This window comes from Oncorhynchus mykiss, chromosome 12 (assembly GCF_013265735.2).
Source record: "Oncorhynchus mykiss isolate Arlee chromosome 12, USDA_OmykA_1.1, whole genome shotgun sequence".
Taxonomy (NCBI): domain Eukaryota; kingdom Metazoa; phylum Chordata; class Actinopteri; order Salmoniformes; family Salmonidae; genus Oncorhynchus; species Oncorhynchus mykiss.
The window spans coordinates 38,588,320-38,612,754 of record NC_048576.1 but is presented as its reverse complement, the minus strand read 5'-3'; the positions used below and the strand labels follow the sequence as shown (position 1 = coordinate 38,612,754).

General features: G+C 42.5%; 1 protein-coding gene across 1 annotated transcript in view; it reads right to left on the bottom strand.

Annotated features, from left to right (window-relative positions):
• The window catches only part of kcnj6 (potassium inwardly rectifying channel subfamily J member 6), a 109,215-nt gene that overhangs the window by 14,528 nt on the left and 70,252 nt on the right, over positions 1-24,435 (bottom strand). Inside the window, exon 2 of the mRNA XM_021623705.2 lies at positions 7,664-8,590. Coding sequence (XP_021479380.2) covers positions 7,664-8,590 — 927 coding nt within the window. The remainder of the gene's footprint in view (positions 1-7,663; positions 8,591-24,435) is intronic.

The following is a 24,435-nucleotide window of genomic DNA, read 5'->3' as shown; positions in this document are numbered from 1 at the left end:
CTATACATCTTTCTCTTTACTTTATTGGTTTGCTAGATATACAGTATGCTAGGTACAGTATCAAAAATAAGAGTGAAAAATCAGCTGGGATGTCTAATGGCCTGCCGACTGCCACCCCAAAGTCAGCCAGCCAGTATAGCCATCCTCTCTTGGACATTTTAAACAGTTCAGAAACAACGGACTGCAGTATATTGGGAGCTAGATGATACACCAGAGCCAATCAGTCAACTCCTTAACACCGTGGGTCCTCAAATAAGAGGGTAAACTTATTTATTAACAGCTGATAAGGACCATTGGAAGATTAGAATGATCAAGCAATTCCTGCTGCTTCCATTTCTAAATGATCCCTCTCATCATTTTCTGAGAAACCTTTTGTTGTAAACGCCAGCAGACTTGAGAGAAGGAAAATGTTCATTGTGAAAAGCTTTTATTTTTTAAGAGAGAATGTAATGCACATTTTACAACCCACATCATTACATTGGTATTTTATTGCCGTTTTATCATCAAAGTGCTGATATGATTTAAACCAACCGTGGCTATATCAAATAAAAAATTACAATTGTAAAAGAACAAAACAATAGGCGCAGACGTTTCCCCTTTCAAAATACAGGTTGACATTTATTGACATGATTCTTATACAGGAGGCAAAAGCTGAGCGATTTCCTCTAGATACTTGCTGCAAAGTCAACATTGTGTCACGCCCTGACCATAGAGAGCCATTGTTTCTCTATGGTGTAATAGGTTAGGGTGTGACTAGGGGAATTGATGGGAAATGATGTAAATATATCACTAGCCACTTTAAACAATGCTACCTTATATAAATGTTACTTACCCTACATTATTCATCTCATATGCATACGTATATACTGTACTCTATATCATCAACGGTATCCTTATGTAATACATGTATCACTAGCCACTTTATACTATACTATGCCACTTTGTTTACATACTCATCTCATTTGTACATACTGTACCCGATACCATCTACTGTATCTTGCCTATGCTGCTCTGTACCATCACTCATTCATATATCCTTATGTACATATTCTTTATCCCCTTACACTGTGTACAAGACAGTAGTTTTGGAATTGTTAGTTAGATTACTTGTTATTACTGCATTGTCGGAACTAGAAGCACAAGCATTTCGCTACACTCGCATTAACATCTGCTAACCATGTGTATGTGACAAATAAAATTTGATTTGATTTGATTTGATTTGATTTGATTTCTAGTTAATTATTTCTATTCTAGTTAATTATTTCTATGTTGTATTCTAGTTTATTTTTTCTATATTGATGTTTTGTATGATTCCCAATTAGAGGCAGCTGGTAATCGTTGTCTCTAATTGGGGATCATATTTAAGTAGCTATTTTTCCCACCTGTGTTAGTGGGATATTATTTTGTGTTTGTGCATGTGCACCACGTAGTCACGTTCCGTTGTTCGTTTATTTGATTTATTTGTTTTTGGCTCAAGTTTCACTTTGGAATGAATATGTGGAACTCAATATCCGCTACGCCTTGGTCCCGTTCTTACGACAACTGTGACAATTGGCTATATAGTATACAGTGCCCTGCAAAAGTATTCATCCCCCTTGCCGTTTTTCCTATTTTGTTGCATTACAACCTGTAATTTTATTGTATTTTTATTTGGATTTCATGTAATGGACATACACAAAATAGTCAAAATTGGTTAAGTGAAATAAAAAAAATACTTGTTTCAAAATATTTTACAAAATTAAAAACGGAAGTGGTGCGTGCATATGTATTCACACCCTTTGCTCTGAAGCCCCTAAATAAGATCTGGTGCAACAAATTACCTTCAGAAGTCACATAATTACTTAAATAAAGTCCACCTGTGTGCAATCTAAGTGTCACAGGATCTGTCACATGATCTCAGTATATATACACCTGTTCTGAAAGGCCCCAGAGTCTGCAACACCACTAAGCAAGGGGCACCACCAAGTAAGCGGCACCAAGAAGACCAAGGAGCTCTCCAAACAGGTCAGGGACAAAGTTGTGGAGAAGTACAGATCAGGATTGGTTTATAAAAAAATATCAGAAACTTTGAACATCCCACGGAGCACCATAAAATCCATTATTAAATGCAAACCCAACACCTCATCACATCGAGAACACATTGGCAGGGACTGGGAAACTGGTCAGAATTGAAGGAATGATGGATGGTGCTAAATATAGGAAAATTCTTGAGGGGAACCTGTTTCAGTCTTCCAGAGATTTGAGACTGGAATGGAGGTTCACCTTCCAGCAGGACAATGACCCTAAGCACACTGCTAAAGCAACACTCCAGTGGTTTAAGGGGAGCATTTAAATGTCTTGGAATGGCCTAGTCAAATCCCAGACCTCAATCCAATTGACAATCTGTGGTATGATTTAAGGATTGCTGGTAGGCATGTTACCACCAAAGTGGTAGGCATGTTGTGTAAATCAAATGATTCAACCCCCCCCCCAAAAAATGTTTTAATTCAAAGTTGTTAGGCAACAAAATAGGAAAAATTACAAGGGGGGTGAATACTTTCGCAAGCCACTGTATCATAAAAATGTATGAACACGAATGTTTATAAGGTTAGCAGTGTGGTTAATGTTAGGGTTAAGGTAAGGGTTAGGTTTAAAATCTGATATTATGACTTTGTGGCTGTGCCATCAGAGCTGCCACCAGTACATGAGTCATCCCAATATGCCAACCTGCTTTCAAAACAGCTTCGCTCATTTGACTAATTGACATGTATCTGCTCATATCGGCCACAAAGACAAGAAAGGAGGAAATTGGAAGACGGAGGAAAGGAATTGATTTGTTTGGCCTGCGCTCCAGAAACAAGCCAGAGAGCTACAGGATGAGTCAAGAAGCTGGGGACAGATAACTCTCAGAGCAGTTTCCTAGCAGGATCATTTCTAGTTTACTCTTTGACCCAACCTTTAAATGGGCCTGTTTTGAATGGATGCATTCAAGCTTCCATTATCAAATGCCCTTTTTCTTAGGATTTTCCTTCTGTTCTACAAAAAAACAACAGTATCAGCCCAGAAACTGCAGTGCAATGATTTCTCACATTACAGCAAGGCCAGACAAACTCTCACTGCACCCTGTGCGATTTAAAATAGAAAGTTGCAGTCAGACCTTCCCTGGAACACAATACAAAAATTGAATGTGATTTACAGACAAACAAGCACACTTCCTGCTTTGCATAATAATGTGCAACAAACAGACCTTACTCTTAGCTCAATTGTCTTACTCTTCAGCTCAAATCACACAAGCACAGTTACACGCCATACAGTACGACACCCTACACCCTGCAACTCTTAGGTACCTTTAGAACCGCTTTTCAGGGATGCCATCTACAGAAATATTGTTCCAGAAAAAATCTTGAATGCAAATGTCCTCAGTGTGTTAGCATTTTGTTGGCAAAAATGTTAAACAAGGCCCTGTGTTTTGAATGTGTGTGCACAGCCTCTGACAAGCTGCCAAATTCAATCGTGTCTATCCCTCTTCAGGGCTTCCCTGTTACAGTAGATCCCTGTGTGATGTGTTGCGTTGGAGCTGTGCAGTGAAAGGCCCTCTGTGCCTGATAGAGAGTGACTCACTCACATTAATGTTACCTCACTAACTCAACATGAGAATTCACAGGCCGAAGCACACGTGGAGACCTGCTTCTCACCCCATCAAGTCACTTAGCTGCTTTTCTGCTGCCTCTGAAAAGATAAAGTCACTCAGCCTTAGCAAATCCTCGCTGGAGCTCCTTTGAAACAGTTTAAATTTATGAAGTGCGTGTTTATGTCTTGCTTCCAAGGTTTTGTTTTGTCTGAGTGAAAGTCAAGGAAACTCAAGGTAAACATAACCTTCAAAGAAAAAGAAATTGAATTCTTCCCAACAACAGGATAAAATGGTCTTCTAGCAAGATGCACAATACATCTGGTATCTGGAGTGGAAATAATTAGTCTGGAATTCTGGAAAGGCATTGCACTTTATTTCAGTAACACACAGATGTCATGACGTTGCCCTATTTGGGTACAGCAAGCACCATCCCCCGCTCTCTGCTTCTACAACCAGACTGCTGTGGTCAGAGTGAGGTCGTAAATTCCTAGGGAAGACCCTGCCTCATGGCCACACAGTATAGAGATAGAGTGAAGTTTCATAGAGAACAAAGGAATTTCTTACACCTCACAGAACTTGAGGTCCGAACAAATTTAATGTTCTGGAGAAAGTATAAAAGATCGGTGAAGAATCCAGCTATGAACTGGTCCGTTTGTTACAACTTGGGGAAACTCATGGGAGACGGTGCGGCCACATTACCATAACGCTGTTTATATAATAGCCTCAGATATGAGGTTTACATCTTATTTTTGCATAAGATGAATGAGTGAGTATGATACTGTTTGTAAAATTGTGTAATGTGATTTTGGATTGTTCAATGAAGGAAACTCCAATTCCCTTTTGAGTTTAACTAAATCAGAGGACCGCCCATGAGCCCAGTTAGGGTCAGGCATCCTGGGACAGCCCTTTTCTGCAATTCCGAATAAAACCCAACTTTGAGAAATTCTCAGTAGACCATGTTTCTCTCAATCACGGGAGGACAAAGGTTGCAGACCATTGCTGAATCTTTGAACCATACCACGTGGTTAAACTCTTGGACTATTGATACCGACAGAATAAGAACAAGTCTGATATTAATTACTAGTCTGCAGCTAGGAATTTGGTATCATTGAACGCGAAGAAGGACAACCGCCGAAACATCCATTCTACAACAACATTAATGAATGTCGCTCTGAACTATCCCCTCAAACCACAACAGACAGAGAGAGAGAGAGAGAGAGAGAGAGAGAGAGAGAGAGAGAGAGAGAGAGAGAGAGAGAGAGAGAGAGAGAGGACGGAAACTCTCCAACAGAAACAAACTTTTCAACAGCGATTAAGACGACACTGAGCGTAAATATATATATTGATTGCAATTGTTCCCGAATGAGTGAGCGTTCATGGGTAAAGGATTAATATTTCAATTGTTATAATTATTAACTCTGTAGTGACTTCTTAGTCAACCCCCACTTCCCTTTTGTCTAACAATCCGCCATGCCGGTTTAGCCCACTAGGGCACATTCTCCTATCATTTCTTGTAACCATATTTACTTTGCCCCGACTTCCTAGTTAATTACAGTTACATGATTAATCAGTTTGATCGCGTAATACTAATTACAGAGAATCTTTGATAAAAACTAAGTCTTCAATTTAATGATAGTAAAGACATGCACTGAGGTCAAGCCAAATCAAATGCTGCAAAGCTAGACCAACCAACAAATAGCAATTTGAGGCAAGAAAAACATATTCACCTCACAATGGATACAATGAATACCTGTCTTGTGGGTAGGTTTGTGTTAAATAGTTTGTGTGTGTAATAAGTGTATGTTTTTTCATATAAATGCCAAAGGAAAGAAATCTGTGCTCTCTAACCTGTAACACCTGGCTGGCTGCACTGTGCCTCTTAGTTTTATTCCACACTGAACACTCTTTACTGCTTGTGTAATCAGGCAAAAGTGTCTGCAGACAGTGCTTACAATGGTCCATGTGGTTACACAACCAGGGATGCACCAGCCTTTTCCTGGTGATAACGTCTGATCTTTTTTGCATCTCCTGCACAATACGCTTATTGTGCAGGTGATAACCTAACAAAAGGTTGTGGGGCAACCCCATGGTGCACATACAGGACTGGATTAATGCAGGGGTTTACTGGGGCTGAAGACCCTGGGGTCAGGCCCATGGGGGGCCCAAGAGGCAGCAAAAAAATTAAGAAATAAAACATATAGACAGTATATATTATGCAGTATATACAGTACATATTGGATATGTAGTATATATACATATATTTTTTTTGTAATTTTTTTTTTTTTTTTACTGCAACCACAAACCACAGGAGGATTCAGGAGCAGGCTCTCAATGAGTATATACAGCCTGCTGCCGTTCTGGTAGATGGGTGGAGAGGAGGTAGGGGGCCCAAGTGGGTAACCGGGGGGCACTGCCTTGATTTTGTAACTGATTAATAAATATTAAATAAATCAACTGCATAATAAATGTGATAAAAGTATATATTTTTTACATTTTTTTTATTATTAATATAATTTTTTATCCAACTATAGAAGCTCACTCTCAATGTTCAAAATACACCAGATAGCATAATTTAGCCACAGAGGATCAATAGTTTCTGAAAAATAACTGTGGATAAAATTATCACAAGCGTACAGGTAACTACCAGAATAAAGGAAACATCAACATAAAGTGTCTTAAAAGGGTGTTGGGACACAATGAGCTGCCAGAACAGCAAGTGTACCTAAACCATGCCAGAAAAATGCACCCCACACACCATAACATAAACTTTGTATCCCTCATTTACTCAAGTGTTTCCTTTATTTTGCCTACTGTCGGGAAGGCCCGCAATTTGGGCAGCATTTGCGCCAAATATACAGCTTGTTGCATTGTGGGAATAGACATATAATCCATAGAAGGGTTTTGGGGCCACTTGCCCTGGTGTTAAAGTCATGGGTACACTAGCAACGGCTGCCAGTCCTGACTGTCTGGGAACTGCCATCTATGGAATATATTTCTATGGTTGGTTGCGGCTGTCTGTTTACCCTTTTCAAATTTCAAAATACCAATGCTGGAAAAACATAGTTTGGAAAGCAAAGGCCTACCGTTGAAAAGAGAAGAGTAATCTGTCTGTAGAACTAATATAATTTATTTTTCTCAACAACTCCCAATTTTTTGCAAACAGCAGCACTGTTTCTCAAAGTAGCTCATCTTGAGATAGGCTATTGCCAAGAGGAGCGCATCGGCCATTACTATGAGTAATAGCCTATGGTTTCTGCTGTGTGTTGCTTCAATGGCCTGGTCTATTGTTTGTTAGAATTCAAGACCAGTTTGATCTCAGTTTGTCAGAGTAGTCACTAATTCCGGTCATTTGTGTGGTATTAAAAAAGATTCAGCTAATGTCTTCTGTCATATAAATCACATAGAATTGCGTGAAATGCGTTTTTTAAAAGGCACACTTTTGGGGGGGAGACCCTGCTAACAAATGTTCCACTTGTGTGGAAATCCTACAAATGCCTCTGCTCAACTGTAGCCTATCCCACATCGCAAATATTATTATGGCTTTATTATAAAAGTTGTTCTTCTTCAACAGTGAATTTACTATATAAAAAAAACCCCAGGCCTATGATTTCATAATCTGGCCCTGTGCACATAAGGGCTGAATCTAGATTATTTTAATTATATCACATTGTCTGTTTTCCCTCATGCCTTTAATGACTCCCTCTCAAACCTCAGTGGAAAACAAGGTAAGAAGAAAAGGAGAGGAGACAAGTACACATGAATTCATTATTATAATAAGAGATGAAACATCCTTGTTCACTTCTGCATAATCCATGAACTACTAATGCAAATCAGTGGTAACATATGACTGGACGATGAGCATGGTCTTTGCTACTGTATACCATTACTAGAATTATTGTCATAGCTAATACAACACCCACACACAAATTAAATATGTATTATCAAACTGCAGAAAAGTTTCAGTTTAACTAGGTGAAATCTGCTAATAAGGAAACAAAGTGAAAGAGAAATTGGTTCATTAAACCTGTAATTTATATGTTTGATGCTGCTTACCTGTAGCCTCCACCATGCCCTCCAGAATGACCACGATCTCCAGGTCCTCTTTGTCCAGGTGGGCCTGGGAGATCTCCCAGAAGGGGCTGTTCTGGTTGATCTCATGACAGATGATGAGCGGGGACACCAGGAAGAGCCTGTCGTCCCCTGTGTCATAACCCACATTCATGTCTGTCTGGTTGAGGGGTATGAACTCCCCTTCCTTGGTCTGCTTGGACTTGATCAGCTTGGCCCTGATGGAGGCCTCCACGATGTGCGAGTTCCGAAGGTCCCCTACCCTGAACATCAGGCACAGCCGGCCATCCCTCATGGAGATGACAGTGTTGGTAGAGAATACCAATGTCTCCGCCCGCTTCTTGGGCTGCGAGATCTTAACAAACATGCAGCCCACCATGAAGGCATTAACTATGGACCCCAGCACCGACTGAATCAACAGCAGAAGGATCCCCTCTGGGCATTGGTCTGTTATAACCCTATAGCCATACCCTATGGTGGTCTCTGTCTCTATGGAGAAGAGAAAGGCTGAGACAAACCCATTGAGGTTATTGACACAGGGAGTCCACTGGTTGTCCCCTATGTGTTCCAGGTCACCACGAACATAGGCGATGAGCCACCACGCGAAGCCGAATAAAAGCCACGTCACTGTGTACACCAAGACAAAGATGAAGAGGTTGAACCTCCACTTGAGGTCCACCAGTGTGGTGAAGATATCCGTTAGGTACCGATAGGTCTCCTGGACATTGCCATGGTGGACATTACACTTGCCGTCCTTACGGACGTACCGCTGAATCTTCCTCTTTGCTCGCACCTGGTCCCCCAGCTGCTTGGGCAGGTCTTCACAGGCTTGCTTGGGGAGCTTGGCCTTTCGAATGGTGATTGCCGGACTCTCCACATCCTGCTCCATTGGGGCTTTAGAAGGAGTCAAGCCTACAGGGAGAGAGAGAAGACAACAAAACAAAAAGGGCAGGTTAGATTGCTGTTCAGCTAATGTACTGCACAACCCTACTGGGCACGAACTGGTTGAATCAATCTTTTTTCCATGTCATTTGTCAACCTATTGTGAAGTGGAATCTATGTGAAAAATAATCATGTGGTTGAAATTTTAACCACAGGATTTATTTTTATTTTTTATTTATTTCACCTTTATTTAACCAAGTAGGCTAGTTGAGAACAAGTTTTCATTTGCAACTGTGACCTGGCCAAGATAAAGCATAGCAACACATACACATACAACAACACAGCGTTACACATGGAATAAACAAAACATACAGTCAATAATACAGTAGAAAAAAAATAACAAAAAGTCTATATACAGTGAGTGCAAATGAGGTAAGGAGGTAAGGCAATAAATAGGCCATGGTGGCCAAGTAATTATAATATAGCAATTAAACACTGGAATGGTAGATGTGCAGAAGATGACTGTGCAAGAAGAGATACTGGGCTGCAAAGAAGCAAGTTAAATAAATAAATACCAGTATGGGGCTGAGGTAGATAGATGGGCTGTTTACAGATGGGCTATGTACAGGTGCTGTGATCTGTGAGCTGCTCTGACAGCTGGTGCTTAAAGCTAGTGAGGGAGGTATGAGTCTCCAGCTTCAGTAATTTTTGCAGTTTGTTCCAGTCATTGGTAGCAGAGAACTGGAAGGAAAGGCGACCAAAGGAGGAATTGGCTTTGGGGGTGACCAGTGAGATATCCCTGCTGGAGCGCGTGCTACGAGTGGGTGCTGCAATGGTGAGCTGAGATATGACGGGGCTTTACCTAGCAGAGACTTGTAGATAACCTGTAGCCAGTGGGTTTGGCGACGAGTATGAAGCGAGGGCCAACCAACAAGAGCGTACAGGTCGCAGTGGTGGGTAGTGTATGGGGATTTGGTGACAAAACAGATGGCACTGTGATAGACTGCATACAATTTGTTGAGTAGAGTGTTGGAGTCTATTTTATAGATGACATCGCCGAAGTCGAGAATCGGTAGGATGGTCAGTTTTACGTGGGTATGCTTGGCCGCATGAGTGATTGATGCTCTGTTGCTATATAGGAAGCCGATTCTAGAGTTAATTTTCGATTGGAGATGCTTAATGTGAGTCTGGAAGGAGAGTTTACAGTCTAACCAGACACCTAGGTATTTGTAGTTGTCCACGTATTCTAAGTCAGAGCCGTCCAGAGTAGTGATGCTGGACGGGCGGGCAGGTGCGGGCAGTGATCGATTGAAAAGCATGCATTTAGTTTTACTTGCATTTAAGAGCAGTTGGAGGCCACGGAAGGAGAGTTGTATGGCATTGAAGCTCGTCTGGAGGTTAGTTAACACAGAAGGGTGTCGTCTGCGTAGAGGTAGATCAGAGAATCACCAGCAGCAAGAACGACATCATTGATGTATACAGAGAAGCGAGTCAGCCCAATAATTGAACCCTGTGGCACCCCCATAGAGACTGCCAGAGGTCCGGACAACAGGCCCTCTGATTTGACACACTGAACTCTATCAGAGAAGTAGTGGTAAACCAGGCGAGGCAATCATTTGTGAAACCAAAGCTGTCGAGTCTGCCAATAAGAATGTGGTGATTGACAGAGTTGAAAGCCTTGGCCAGGTTGATGAATACGGCTGCACAGTAATGTTTTACCCCATCTTTTTCTCCTCCCGTGTATGACAGTTTTTTCCTACCTCACTCACGACACCTTTTGCCTATTCCCTGCCTGTACTGTTGCCATTTTTGGACCTACCGTGTCTGACCTTCTGCCTGCCCCTGGACCCAGCTACCTGCCTCCTCCTATGGTCCCTTTCATTAAACACCTGCTGCGCTCTGCGCTTGAAACCAGCCCGCTGTCTCCCCCGTGTTCATTACACTCATACAGTTGAAGTCAGAAGTTTACATACACTGAGGTTGTAGTCATTAAAACCATTTTATAAACCACTCCACAAATGTCTTGTTAACAAACTATAGTTTTGGTAAGTCGGTTAGGACATCTACTATGTGCATGACACAAGTAATTTTTCCAACAATTGTTTACAGACAGAGTATTTCACTTATAATTCACTGTATCACAATCCCAGTGGGTCAGAAGTTTACAAACACTAAGTTGACTGTGCCAGAAAATCCAGGAAATTATGTCATGGCTTTAGAAGCTTCTGATAGGCTAATTGACATAATTTGAGTCAATTGGAGGTGTGTACCTGTGGATGAATTTCAAGGCCTACCTTCAAACTCAGTGCCTCTTTGCTTGACATCATGGGAAAATCAAAAGAAATCAGCCAGTACTTCAGAAAATAAATTGTAGACCTCCACAAGTCTGGTTCATCCTTGGGAGCAATTTCCAAACGCCTGAAGGTACCACGTTCATCTGTACAAACAATAGTACGCAAGTATAAACACCATGGGACCATGCAGGTGTCATAAAGCTCAGGAAGGAGACGCGTTCTGTCTCCTAGAGATGAACGTACTTTGGTGCGAAAAGTGCAAATCAATCCCAGAACAACAGCAAATGACTTTGTGAAGATGCCGGAGGAAACAGGTACAAAAGTATATATAGCCACAGTAAAATGAGTCCTATATCAACATAACCTGAAAGGCCGCTTAGCAAGGAAGAAGCCACTGCTCCAAAACCGTCATAAAAAAGCCAACTGCACATGGGGACAAAGATCGCACTTTTTGGAGAAATGTCCTCTGGTCTGATGAAACAAAAATTAAACTGTTTGGCCATAATGACCATCGTTATGTTTGGAGTAAAAAGGGGGACACATGGGGACAAGCTGAAGAACACCATCCCAACCATGAAGCACGGGGTGGCAGCATCATGTTGTGTGGGAGCTTTGCTGCAGGATGGACTGGTGCACTTCACAAAATAGATGGCATCATGAGGGAGGACAATTATGTGGATATATTGAAGCAACATTTCAAGACATCAGTTAAAGCTTGGTCGCAAATGGGTCTTCCAAATGGACAATGACCACAAGCATACGTCCAAAGTCATGGCAAATGGCTTAAGGACAACAGAGTCAAAGTATTAGAGTGGCCATCACAAAGCCCCGACCTCAATCCTATAGAAATATTGTGGGCGGAACTGAAAAAGTGTTTGTGAGCAGGGAGGCCTACAAACATGACTCAGTTACACCAGTTCTGTCAGGAGGAATGGGCCAAAATTCCCCCAATTTATTGTGGGAAGATTGTGGAAGGCTACCCGAAACGTTTGACCCAAATTAAACTATTTAAAGGCAACGTTACCAAATACTAATTGAGTGTATGTAAACTTCTGACCCACTGGGAATGTGATGAAATAAATAAAAGCTGAAATAAATCATTCTCTCTACTATTATTCTGACATTTCACACTCTTAAATAAAGTGGTGATCCTAACTGACCTAAAACAGGGATTAGGATTAAATGTCAGGCATTGTGAAAAACTGAGTTTAAATGTATTTGGCTAAGGTGTATATATACCTCCGCCTTCAACTGTATTTTATCAATAATGATATTTAGGGCTATATAACATTTGTCATCAAGAGATATATATTTTTTAATTCAACTCGGAATTCAACAAAAAATAAACAATTTAACTGGGTTTCATGCTCTGGTGTATTTCAAATGTAATGATATTGAGTGATACTGAATTGTGTTTGATTCCAACGCAACCAAATATTCTACATATACCAGGAGATGTATATTCTGCTTCGATAGTTCCATCTGTGCCACTGACATAGTCTGGATTTAATTTCAGTGTGTCAACAAATTAATTGATATGTTGGATTAACGTCTCTATCTCAAACAAAAATCTCATGTAAAGAATAGGACTAAATCTAATAAACCTTTATTTCAAGTGCATTTTTTCTATGCTTGTTTATTTTTTATTGTGTCTGTGTTTTTGCTTGCTTATATTTTTGTACGTTAAACATTTACTGCAGTGGTCTAAATCAGGGTCACTGTAACGTGTGCGCTGGGAGTCAGGAAGCAAGTTCAGGGAGTGAATCATTTTATAAATAAATTAAACATAATACAAAACAAGAAACACAAACAACGTACAGACGGGAAACTCACACAGAAACAATAACGCCTGGGGAAGGAACCAAAGGGAGTGACAAATCTATATGTAGAACATGTATATTTAGTCAAAGTTTATGATGTTTATTTCTGTTATCTGGCGGTGCTATCTATAATTTCATCTGAAATTTTTGTGCATTTTCTGAACATGGCGTCAATGTAAACAGAGATTTATGGATATAAATGGCATATTATTGAAAAAAACATAAATGTGGCAAAAGGTTGCAAAGTTCAAGGGGGCCGAATACTTGCGCAAGGCACTGTATATTTTTTCCACCGATATACACACAATACCCCATAATGACAAAGGAAAAACATGTTTTTAGACGTTCAACAGGACAATGACCTAACACACCTCCAGGCTGTGTAAGGGCAATTTGACCAAGAAGGAGAGTGACCTGGCCTCCACAATCACCCAACCTTAACTCAATTAAGAATGTTTGGGATGAGTTGGACCGCAGATTGAAGGAAAAGCAGCCAACAAGTGCTCAGCATATGTGGGAACTCCTTCAAGACTGTTGGAAAAGCATTCTAGGTGAAGCTGGTTGAGATAATTCCAAGAGTGTGCAAAGCTGTGATCAAGTCAAAGGGTGGATACTTTGAAGAATCTCACATATATTTAGATTTGTTTAACACTTTTTTGGTTATTACATGATTCCATATGTGTTATTGCATAGTTTTAATGTCTTCAGTATTATTCTACAATGTAGAAGAAAAAAATATACAAAAACCCTTGAATGAGTAGGTGTGTCCAAACGTTTGACTGGTACTTGAGCTCAGGTGCATCCAATTTCCTTTGATCATCCTTGAGATGTCACTACAACTGTGGAAAATGTAATTATCTTGGGAAGGGTATAACACAATTTCTAGAGTGTTGAAAGTTTCCAAGAGCACATTGGTCTCCATCATTGGGAAATTAAAAAAAATATGGATCTACCCAGACATTGACTAGAGCTGGCTGTCCGACCAAACTGGGCTTCATGTGAGAGTGGCCAGATGGATGCCACTCCTGAGAAAAAGTCACATGACAGCACGCCTGGAGTTTGCAAAAGGGTATGTGAAGAGAGCATAAGACAAAAGAGTTATTGGTCTGATGAGACAAAAATATATCTATTTGGTCTGAATGCAAATGGCTTTGTCTGGAGAAAAGGTACAGCTCATCCATCATCTGTCTAAAACATGGTGGTGGCATCATCATATATGTTTGTGTCTGTCACTTTTCCTGAGGCGCTCGTCTCAGTCACTTGAGGGCTTTGTTTACCTTGGCTCCCGTGCTGGCCCATCCAGATTCCTCTTTGGCGTTCATAGTGTAGGTGGACGCGTCCGAGGCTGGGATAGGAGCTGTGCTCTCTCCGCGCTCGGATACGCCACCAAAACTCCGCCCTTGTGCTTTCTTCTTGAAGCAGCTCAGCCCGGCAGAGCGAAACTATGATGTGGGGGACCTGGAGTTGTTGGCTGTCGTCAAGGCCCTGAAGGCGTGGAGAAATTGGCTTGAGGGGGCTAGACACCCTTTTCTCATCTGGATTGACCACCGCAATCTGGAGTACATCTGGGTGGCGAGGAGACTGAACCCTCGCCAGGCAAGGTGGGCCATGTTTTTCACACGTTTTGTGTTTACCCTTTCTTACAGACCAGGCTCCCAGAATGTTGAGGCAGGCGCATTGTCCCGGCTGTATGGCACAGAGGAGTGGCCATGGATCCCAGTCCCATACACCCCACCTCTTGTTTGGTGGCGCCGGTAGTGTGGGAGCTGGACGCGGACATTGAGTGGGCGTTACTTGCAGAGCCCGTTCCACCTCAGTGTCCAGCCGGGCGTCTGTACGTACCGTCTGCTGTCCGCGATCTGCTGATCTATTGGACCCACACATCATCCTCCTCTGGTCATCCTGGGATCGGTCAGACGGTGCACTGTCTTAGTGGGAAGTACTGGCTGCCCACTTTAGCTAAGGACGTGAGGGTTTATGTTTCCTCCTGCTCGGTGTGCGCCCAGTGCAAGGCTCCTAGACATCTGCCCAGAGGTAAGTTACAACCCTTACCCGTTCCACAATGGCCGTGGTCGCACCTGTCGGTGGATTTCCTCACCGATCTTCCATCTTCACAGGGTACCACCAAGATCCTGGTCGTTGTGGATCGTTTTTCTGTCGTCTCCTCCCGTTGCCCGGTCTCCCGTCGGCGCTTCAAACTGGCGGATGCCCTGTTTACACACGTCTTCCGGCACTACAGGGTGCCTGAGGATATAGTTTCTGATCGGGGTCCCCAGTTTACGTCAAGGGTCTGGAGGGTGTTCATGGAACGTCTGGGGGTCTCGTTCAGCCTTACCTCAGGTTTTCACCCCGAGAGTAACGGGCAGGTGGAGAGAGTTAACCAGGATGTGGGTAGGTTTCTGAGGTCCTATTGCCAGTTCCCGCCGGGGGAGTGAGCAGTGTTCGTGCCCTGGAAACATGGGATGCCGCATATGTCCACCTTCAGCGCGCCTTGCTGCGCCAGAATGTTGGCACAGACCGTCACCGCAGTGAGGCCCCGGTGTTCGCACCGGGGGACCGGGTCTGGCTTTCGACCCAAAACATGCCCCTCCGCCTGCCCTGTCAGAAACTGAGTTTGCGGTTTGTAAGGCCATTTAATATCCTGAGGAGAGTGAACGAGGTATGTTACAGGTTACAGCTTCCCTCCAATTACCGCATTAACCCCTCGTTCCATGTGTCTCTCCTCAGGCTGTTGGTGGCTGGCCCGCTCCAGGAGTCTGAGGTGCGGGTGGCTCCTCCTCCCCCTCTGGACATCGAGGGGGCTCTGGCGTGCTCTGTTCGTTCCATACTGGATTCGAGGCTAGGGGCCTTCAGGGGCCTTCAGTACCTCCTGGACTGGGAGGGGTATGGTCCGGAGGAAAGATGCTGGGTGACGTGTTGGATCCTTCTATGCTGCGAGAGTTCCACCGTCTCCATCCGGACCGCCCTGCGCCTTACCCTCCAGGTCGTCCCCGAGGTCGGTGTCGACGAGCTGCTGGAGCCACGCGTCAAGGGCTGGAGCCACTGTCTCGACTTCCTCCGAAGTTGGTCCCTCTCCTTGTTCGGTCGACGTCACCGACCTTCTAGCCATCGCTAATCCATTTTCCATTGGTTTTGTCTTGTGTTCCATCACACCTGGTTCCATTTAACCCTATGTTTCCCCTCATGTCTTTGTCGGCGATTGTTTAGTGTATCTAGTAGTAGTGTATCTGTACGTCTGTACTGCTGTGCGTCGGGTTATGTTACCCATTGATTTTTACTATTATGTTTTCCGGTGTGTTCCTGTAAGTAAACTGTGCCGTTGGAAACACAGTTATTTCTCTCCTGCGTCTGACTTCTCTGCCGCCAGTTCACACCCTTACAGCCTGGTTCCTCTCCAGGTTTCTTCCTAGGTTCCTGCCTTTCTAGGCAGTTTTTCCTAGCCACCGTGCTTCTCCATCAGCATTGCTTGCTGTTTGAGGTTTTAGGCTGGGTTTCTGTATAGCACTTTGTGATATCTGCTGATGTAAAAAAGGCTTTATAAACAAATTTGATTGATCGATTTCTGAAGCACAGTGATAACATATTAGTCTATTGTATGGTTTTAAATGGTGGAATAAGCAATGATAGATAATTGGGTGACCACTGAACCAAAAATATTACAATTGGAATTTGGTTGTGCTTTTAGATGGTTAAAGCAGTGATATCAAATTAGAAATTCAATTAATTTATGTCTGTCTTTTTGAGTGGGCGAATATTGGTTGTAATCTCACTGATCAATGTCTCAACCAAATTATGTGGTGTACCAGTGGGACCTATAAACCTTGTGATGGTCATTTCATCCTAGATCTCACTATGTCACACTTCAAGTTCTGTGGTAGGACCTTGCTATGGTTTGATTTATCTTATACAATTCTGACTTTTTATTTCTCTTTGAAAATCTGTGCTCTAAATTCCTAGTCTTCATACAGTGCAAGACACAACACAGTAAATATAATGTTTATTTAACAAATGTTTTACTGCTGACAATCTCAGACAGATTTTGATCATGAGGGGCCTTGAGTAAAAAATAGATAATCTGTCAAGGTCAAAAGGTTAATATACTTGCTCTCCAATGCTACTCTCTAAATTCCATGATATTTACCAAAACAGTATCCCCACAGCACTTTTGAAGATCCTCTTCAATTTACAACATTTTCTGTCGTGCTTCAACTTTGAAGAGGCTGGCAGAGAGTGTTATAGGGATTTTTTTCACCAGCTAAAAATATAACTATGAAACTGGTAGTGGTTAGGTCATCGTGGGCTGAGAGGAGTGATGAGTAAGGTTATAGCGAGGCTTCTGCTCAATCCCCAACCAACCCTCTAACTCTCTCCACATGGGGTCCTTTGAGGTCTTGGGCAGATGGACGGTCGTCCAGTTAAACCATGACCACATCTCCCTCTTCTGCGTTTCTGGATACCACCAGATTAGAGACCGTCCATTCTGTCTCTGAGAGAACTGCCAAGAAGCAAATAAATGCTCACTCTGTTGAAATTAAAGCTACTCTATTCCACTTAGTCGGATGAGTCAAGAATTCAACCGGGGTCTCGGTCCTTTGTTGCTTTTCCACAATATTTTTGAAGAGATATCTATTAAATTCCACCAACTTTAAGCTGTCATCGCAGGATTATTTTCTCTCCAAAGTTTTTATTAAAGGTCGCTAAGCAAGTGTTTTGCTGAAAATATAGACATACACTGAGTGTACAAAACATTAAGGACACCTGCTCTTTCCATGACATAGACTGACCAGGTGAATCCAGGTGAAAACTATGATCCCTTATTGATGTCACTTGTTAAATCCACTTCAATCAGTGTAGATGAAGGGGGGGAGACAGGTTAAAGAAGGATTTTTAAACATTGAGACAGTTGAGACATGGATTGTGTATGTGTGCCATTCAGAGGGTGAATGGGCAAGACAAAAGTTTGAGGTGGCTTTGAATGGGGTATAGTAGTAGGTGCCAGGCACACTGGTTTGTGTACATAACCGCAACATTGCTGGGTTTTTCATGCCCAACAGTTTCCCCTGTGTATCAGAATGGTCCACCAGCCAAAGGACATCCAGCCAACTTGACACAACTGTGGGAAGCATTGGTGTCGACATGGGCCAGCATCCCTGTGGAATGCCTTCGACATCTTGTAGAATCCATGCCACAACAAATTGAGTCTTTTCAGAGGGCAATTCACCTTTACTGCCCCTGGGCCTCCATGAGTGTCAAACTGCTCAGGTCAGCAAAGGCTTAGCATGCGTCACAGATCTGATGAAAGACTAGAAAGCAAAATGCAGATATGCCTTGGCAAACAAAGCTGTGGCCCTGTGAGTGAGGGGCAGGGAGGCTTCTGTGCCCATGAATTATCCCTATGTCACTGGCTGCCGGCAGTCATACAGACTAGAGGCAGGTAATTCAATTACTCCAGCTTCACTAGGCCCTCCTCACATCCCCCAGATTTGTCATCTGCATCAGAGTTCCAGCTAGGGCAAAATGGAGATGGATGTTGAGCAACAGTTCTTTGTGGAGATGAGTACAATACACAACATGGAGTGTGTCCTTACATTTTTGTCTTCAAAAGACACAAATAAACACATTCAGCGTAATGGTATTGTCTTGATGGATAGATTTAATTTTGTTGCTGTAACTTCGTTGTTATTTTTGTCCTAGAAATGTATGCTATATTTAGATTTAATTGGCTGAACCCAATTTAATTACAACCGCCTTACAGTGCTTCTTCTCCCCTCCATTATTTTCAGCATTGTCAGTAGGCTGCATAGAGAGAATGTATGTATGATCTTTCCTGCCCTTATCCTGATTGACCAGCGTCTGTTGCCACTCGTAGCCATGTCTTCTTTTTCAAACGACTTCAAACGATCTCTGGGTCGCCATCACTCTAAATCCATAGAACTGAGTAATCTCCTTTTCACAGCGACAGTTGAAATGATTCAAACTGCCAAAGATAAGGGGATCCAGTGGATGTGGCCTTGTGGAACAACACTCATCATGTTTCAGACACCGAGTATCGTTTATGATGGTCTTTTACAGCCGTCCACCAAAAGAGTATATGGGTCAATGAAATGACCTACACTGACTGTTATCTAATGTGACACACATTTCTTTTACACCCAGCAATGCAGTGACTGACCCACCTTAACATGATTACAATTGTTTTATTTTATTGTAGCACCTAGATTCATATATACACAGCTCAAAAAAATAAAGGGAACACTTAAACAACACAATGTAACTCCAAGTCAATCACACTTCTGTGAAATCAAACTGTCCACTTAGGAAGCAACACTGATTGACAATAAATGTCACATGCTGTTGTGCAAATGGAATAGACAACAGGTGGAAATTATAGGCAATTAGCAAGACACCCCCAATAAAGGAGTGGTTCTGCAGGTGGTGACCACAGACCTCTCAGTTCCTATGCTTCCTGGCTGATGTTTTGGTCACTTTTGAATGCTGGCGGTGCTTTCACTCTAGTGGTAGCATGAGACGGACTCTACAACCCACACAAGTGGCTCAGGTAGTGCAGCTCATCCAGGATGGCACATCAATGCGAGCTGTGGCAAGAAGGTTTGCTGTGTCTGTCAGCGTAGTTTCCAGAGCATGGAGGCACTACCAGGAGACAGGCCAGTACATCAGGAGATGTGGAGGAGGCCGTAGGAGGGCAACAACCCAGCAGCAGGACCTCTACCTCCGCCTTTGTGCAAGGAGGAGCAGGAGGAGCACTGCCAGAGCCCTGCAAAATTACCTCCAGCAGGCCACAAATGTGCATGTGTCTGCTCAAACAGAAACAGACTCCATGAGGGTGGTATGAGGGCCCGACGTCCACAGGTGGGGGTTGTGCTTACAGCCCAACACCGTGCAGGACGTTTGGCATTTGCCAGAGAACACCAAGATTGGCAAATTCGCCACTGGCGCCCTGTGCTCTTCACAGATGAAAGCAGGTTCACACTGAACACGTGACAGACGTGACAGTCTGGAGACGCCGTGGAGAACGTTCTGCTGCCTGCAACATCCTCCAGCATGACCGGTTTGGCGGTGGGTCAGTCATGGTGTGGGTGGCATTTCTTTGGGGGGCCGCACAGCCCTCCATGTGCTCGCCAGAGGTAGCCTGACTGCCATTAGGTATCGAGATGAGATCCTCAGACCCCTTGTGAGACCATATGCTGGTGCGGTTGGCCCTCGGTTCCTCCTAATGCAAGACAATGCTAGACCTCATGTTGCTGGAGTGTGTCAGCAGTTCCTGCAAGAGGAAGGCATTGATGCTATGGACTGGCCCGCCCGTACCCCAGACCTGAATCCAATTGAGCACATCTGGGACATCATGTCTCGCTCCATCCACCAACGCCACGTTGCACCACAGACTGTCCAGGAGTTAGCGGATGCTTTAGTCCAGGTCTGGGAGGAGATCCCTCAGGAGACCCTCCGCCACCTCATCAGGAGCATGCCCAGGTGTTGTACGGAGGTCATACAGGCACGTGGAGGCCACACACAGTACTGAGCCTAATTTTGACTTGTTTTAAGGACATTACATCAAAGTTGGATCAGCCTGTAGTGTGGTTTTCCACTTTAATTTTGAGTGTGACTCCAAATCCAGACCTCCATGGGTTGATACATTTGATTTCCATTGATCATTTTTGTGTGATTTTGTTGTCAGCACATTCAACTATGTAAAGAAAAAAGTATTTAATAAGAATATTTCATTCATTCAGATCTAGGATGTGTTATTTTAGTGTTCCCTTTATTTTTTTGAGCAGTGTATATGTAGTCAATAGAGAACACCAGACTACAATGTTGAACACACTGAATCTAAGCTATTTTATCACACAAATGGGCTTGAATACAGTGATAAAATCATTCATATAGCCTTGATGTTCATTATTCCCCACACATACTGTATGTACCCCACAAGGTTCCATGGTTCCTTGAGATGTGTATAGGCTGTGGCCTTAGCCCCGGTCACTCCCTAGCCACACCCATAGTCACTTCCTGGTTTGAATTAATTAAAAAAGTGGGTGCATAATCTGTGTGTTGACAAATCCAGGTTCTTGGCCTTCATTGCGATGGTCGTGAATTGTGCATATTATAAAATTTGCCATTATTATAGGATCTACAGAAGATGTCAGAAGAAGAAGTGCTACCCTCCCCGGCCTGTGGGCAGAGGAGGGATTCATTTACCTGATCTCTGTAGTATGACTAGTGGGCAGTGTAGTGTATGTAGTTTGGGTGGATTGTATGGGTTTGGATGATTTCTAGCTAACAGAAGAGTAGAAGAAGTGGAGGTACAGTTGGTTCTGGTAATGCAACATTAATATTGGATGCCAACCGCAGTTAAACCCCAATGACGGAGAAGAAAAAGGAAGTGGGTGTGTCAATTGGGGAAGAAGCCATGTTGTGGTCAGTAATGTTTGGTTTGATAGTTTATAAGACTCACTCCATACAAGTGAGAACTTTCTCAAAGACTTTTAAGCCTCAGACGTAGGAATTTATGACTTTCCTACGCACACCTCAGTATTTAGTATTCAGACTCATCTTATTCAGTGACGTAAAGCACTCTGCAGGTGTGGCTACCTTGCACACTCTGAATAAATTTAACTAAACCGCTGAAAATCCTACCACTTGCTGGTCAACAGATATTCTCGTGGAGTTTTCATTCAATAGGGTTTTCAGTACATTTGTCTTAAGCCATTCGTGGTGCAAGTTTTACTTTTGGGTTCAGAATATTAGGGATCAATGAAAAATCCATCTAAATATATGCATATTTGTCTCAGTTTCAGCATCAATACTCTGTTCTTGTAAATTATTTAGGTTTATGGAAGTATTTACTCTATGAATCTCAAAAAACAGGTTTAGAGAGCCTTTACTCACAAAAGAAAGAAAATGGTGGTTCGATTTATTCTGCAAATTGCCACATTCAGTTCTTTAAACCATGGTAATATTGGAAGATTAGTGTACATATAATTATAATAGAGAGAATAGTGTACAATAGTAGGCTATACCCTTGTCTATTGCTTGCACTAACCATGGAACTGTGTGATGACACGGCCCAGTATTACACCATGCGTAGCTTTCAAAATGTTACGTCTTGGCCTGTGCTCTGCTCCATAACGATTTAATTAACCTACATGTCTTTTTTAAAATATTGTCAACTGTTACTTATGGTCCTCATCAACAACCACACGCCAGGACGGCATTTAGAGGAAACAAATTAACCAAACAACGTAAATGGAATGATAATGTAGGCTATACCAACGGAATGGAACTATCAGTACATTGGCAGTTGAATACACTTCCTTTTAGAAAGTATTCAAACTCCTTGACTTGACCAAATTATGTTTCATTAAATAAAGAAAACATCTCACCCATCTACAGACAATACCCAATAATGACAAAGTGAAAACATGTTTTAGACATTTTTGCTAATTTATTGAAAATGAAATACAGAAATATGGAATTTACATAAGTATTCACACCCCTGAGTCAGTACTTTGTAAAATCACCTTCGGCAGCGAATACAGCTGTGAGTTTCTCTGGGTAAATCTCTAAGAGCTTTCTACATCTGGATTGTGCAACATTTGACCATTATTCTTTTCAAAAGATTTGGTTGTTGATCATTGCTCGACAACCATTTTCAGGTCTTGCATTGATTTAAGTAGATTTGAGTCTAAACTGTAAATTGGCCACTCAAGAACATTCACTGTCTTCTTGGTAAGCAACTTCAGTGTAGATTTGGCCTTGTGTATTAGGTTATTGTCCTACTGAAAGGTGAATTCGTCTCCCAGTGTCTGTTGGAAAGGTTTTCCTCTCGGGAATTTGCCAGTTGCTTAGCTCCAATTTGTTTATTTTTTATCCTGACAAACTCTCCAGTTCTTAATGATTACAAGCATACCCATAACATGATGCAGCTACCACTATGCTTGAACATATGGAGAGTGGTACGCAGTATGTGTTGTATTGGATTTACCCCAAACATAACACTTTGTATTCAGGACAAAAACTCAAAAACTCAATTTCTTTGCCACATTTCTTTGCAGTGTTACTTTAGAGCCTAGTGTTACTTTAGAGCCTTGTTGCAAACATGATGCATGTTTTGGAATATTTTTTATTCTTTACAGGCTTCCTTCTTTTCACTCTAGCAATTAGGTTAGTATTGTGGAGTAACTAAAATGTTGATCCATCTTCAGTTCTCCTATCACAACCAATAATCTCTGTAACTGGTTTAAAGTCGATGTAGCCTATAATTAAGACATTCAAGAGTGCCCATCCCTGCAAGTTAAAATTATGTACAATTTCAATTCTGCATAATGGAATGAACTTTAATGTGGGAAAGTTGATGTGTTACAAATCCCACGGTACTGCTGCTCATTCGGTTCCAAACGCAGAATGGTTGCCAGCACGCTGTCCATGACGCTCGAACGGTCGACAGCTCGGCCTTTCCCACAGTCTATATTTTCACTGGGTCGATTATTCTGTCACGCTGTATAATGGTAGGAGACAGCCGCAGGAATACTTAATAGGGTGTTTTATTTCTCCACCAAAAATAAAGTACATGAAAACGACAGGGATGAAGCCCAAAAACACACACACATATATGTAAAAACAGGGATGTAACCCAAACAAAAGAGTGAGGTGTAAAACCTCTAAATAATACATGGGAGGAGATCCGTAATAACAAGTGCACAATAACACGTAGCACGAAAGCCGCTACAACAGAGCACAGGTACTCACAAGATCAACGGACATGGGGACAATAACCGACCAGGAGAATGGGGAACAAAGGGCACATACTAATCAGGGGGAATGGGAACCAGGTGTGCGTAATGAGACAAGACAATCCGTGGTTGGTGGTAATGAATCCAGTTCAGTGACACCTAGAAGGCCAGTGACTAGACCTGGTGAACGGAATGAGCAACAGTACCGGGGGATCCGTGACAATATGCTTCAGTTTGCTGCCAAATGCTTTGTCTCCAGCGACTACAAGGTAAAATAGATCTAAAACAAGTGTCATTTATATTTACAAGTCCCATATCCAAACTAATTACTAATTTATAAAGCTCTTATCAATAGTTCTTATCAAGATGTAAATTACAGTGCATGGAGAATGGAGTTATTTCTTTCTGGATTTTTGTTATTGTTGATGCTTGCTTTTTCTACTTGGAACCGGTAGGTTTGTTAGACCTTATTAAATGGTTGTCTCGTGTGTATAGGTGGTGGAATTATTAGGGAATTAGGTCAAAGTCAGCATACGGTGTATCTGTAGACCTTCTTTAACACTTTCTTTAAGACACGGATGTTTCATGGTAGAGTGGGGTGTGCAAAATGGGTCCATTTTGGGTCAAAATGGGTCAACACTTCCCCCATGTGCAAACACAGGGCTGGTCTTAACATTAGGCAAGATTAGGCCGCCCTCCGAGCCCCTGATCGGCTACTACACCGTCCGCGGCACCCCAGCCACCAGCTCATAGCGTTGCTGCAGTTCCCGCCCTCACCCCATTCCCGCTTCTCCCGAAGTTCACTCCTACCATATTTGGCAGCTATGGTGATGTGTGTGTTTTATATGGGATTATCCAATTGTGAAACATTAATACAAATGAATCTGCCAATTAAATGGTTGCATTTATGTTCATGTTTGTGTGTGAGGAAGACAATTGGTGATTAAGGCAGTAGCCTAACCTAGCCTGTTAAGCCTAGCTAACTACTATTAGTGGATATAATTTCAGCT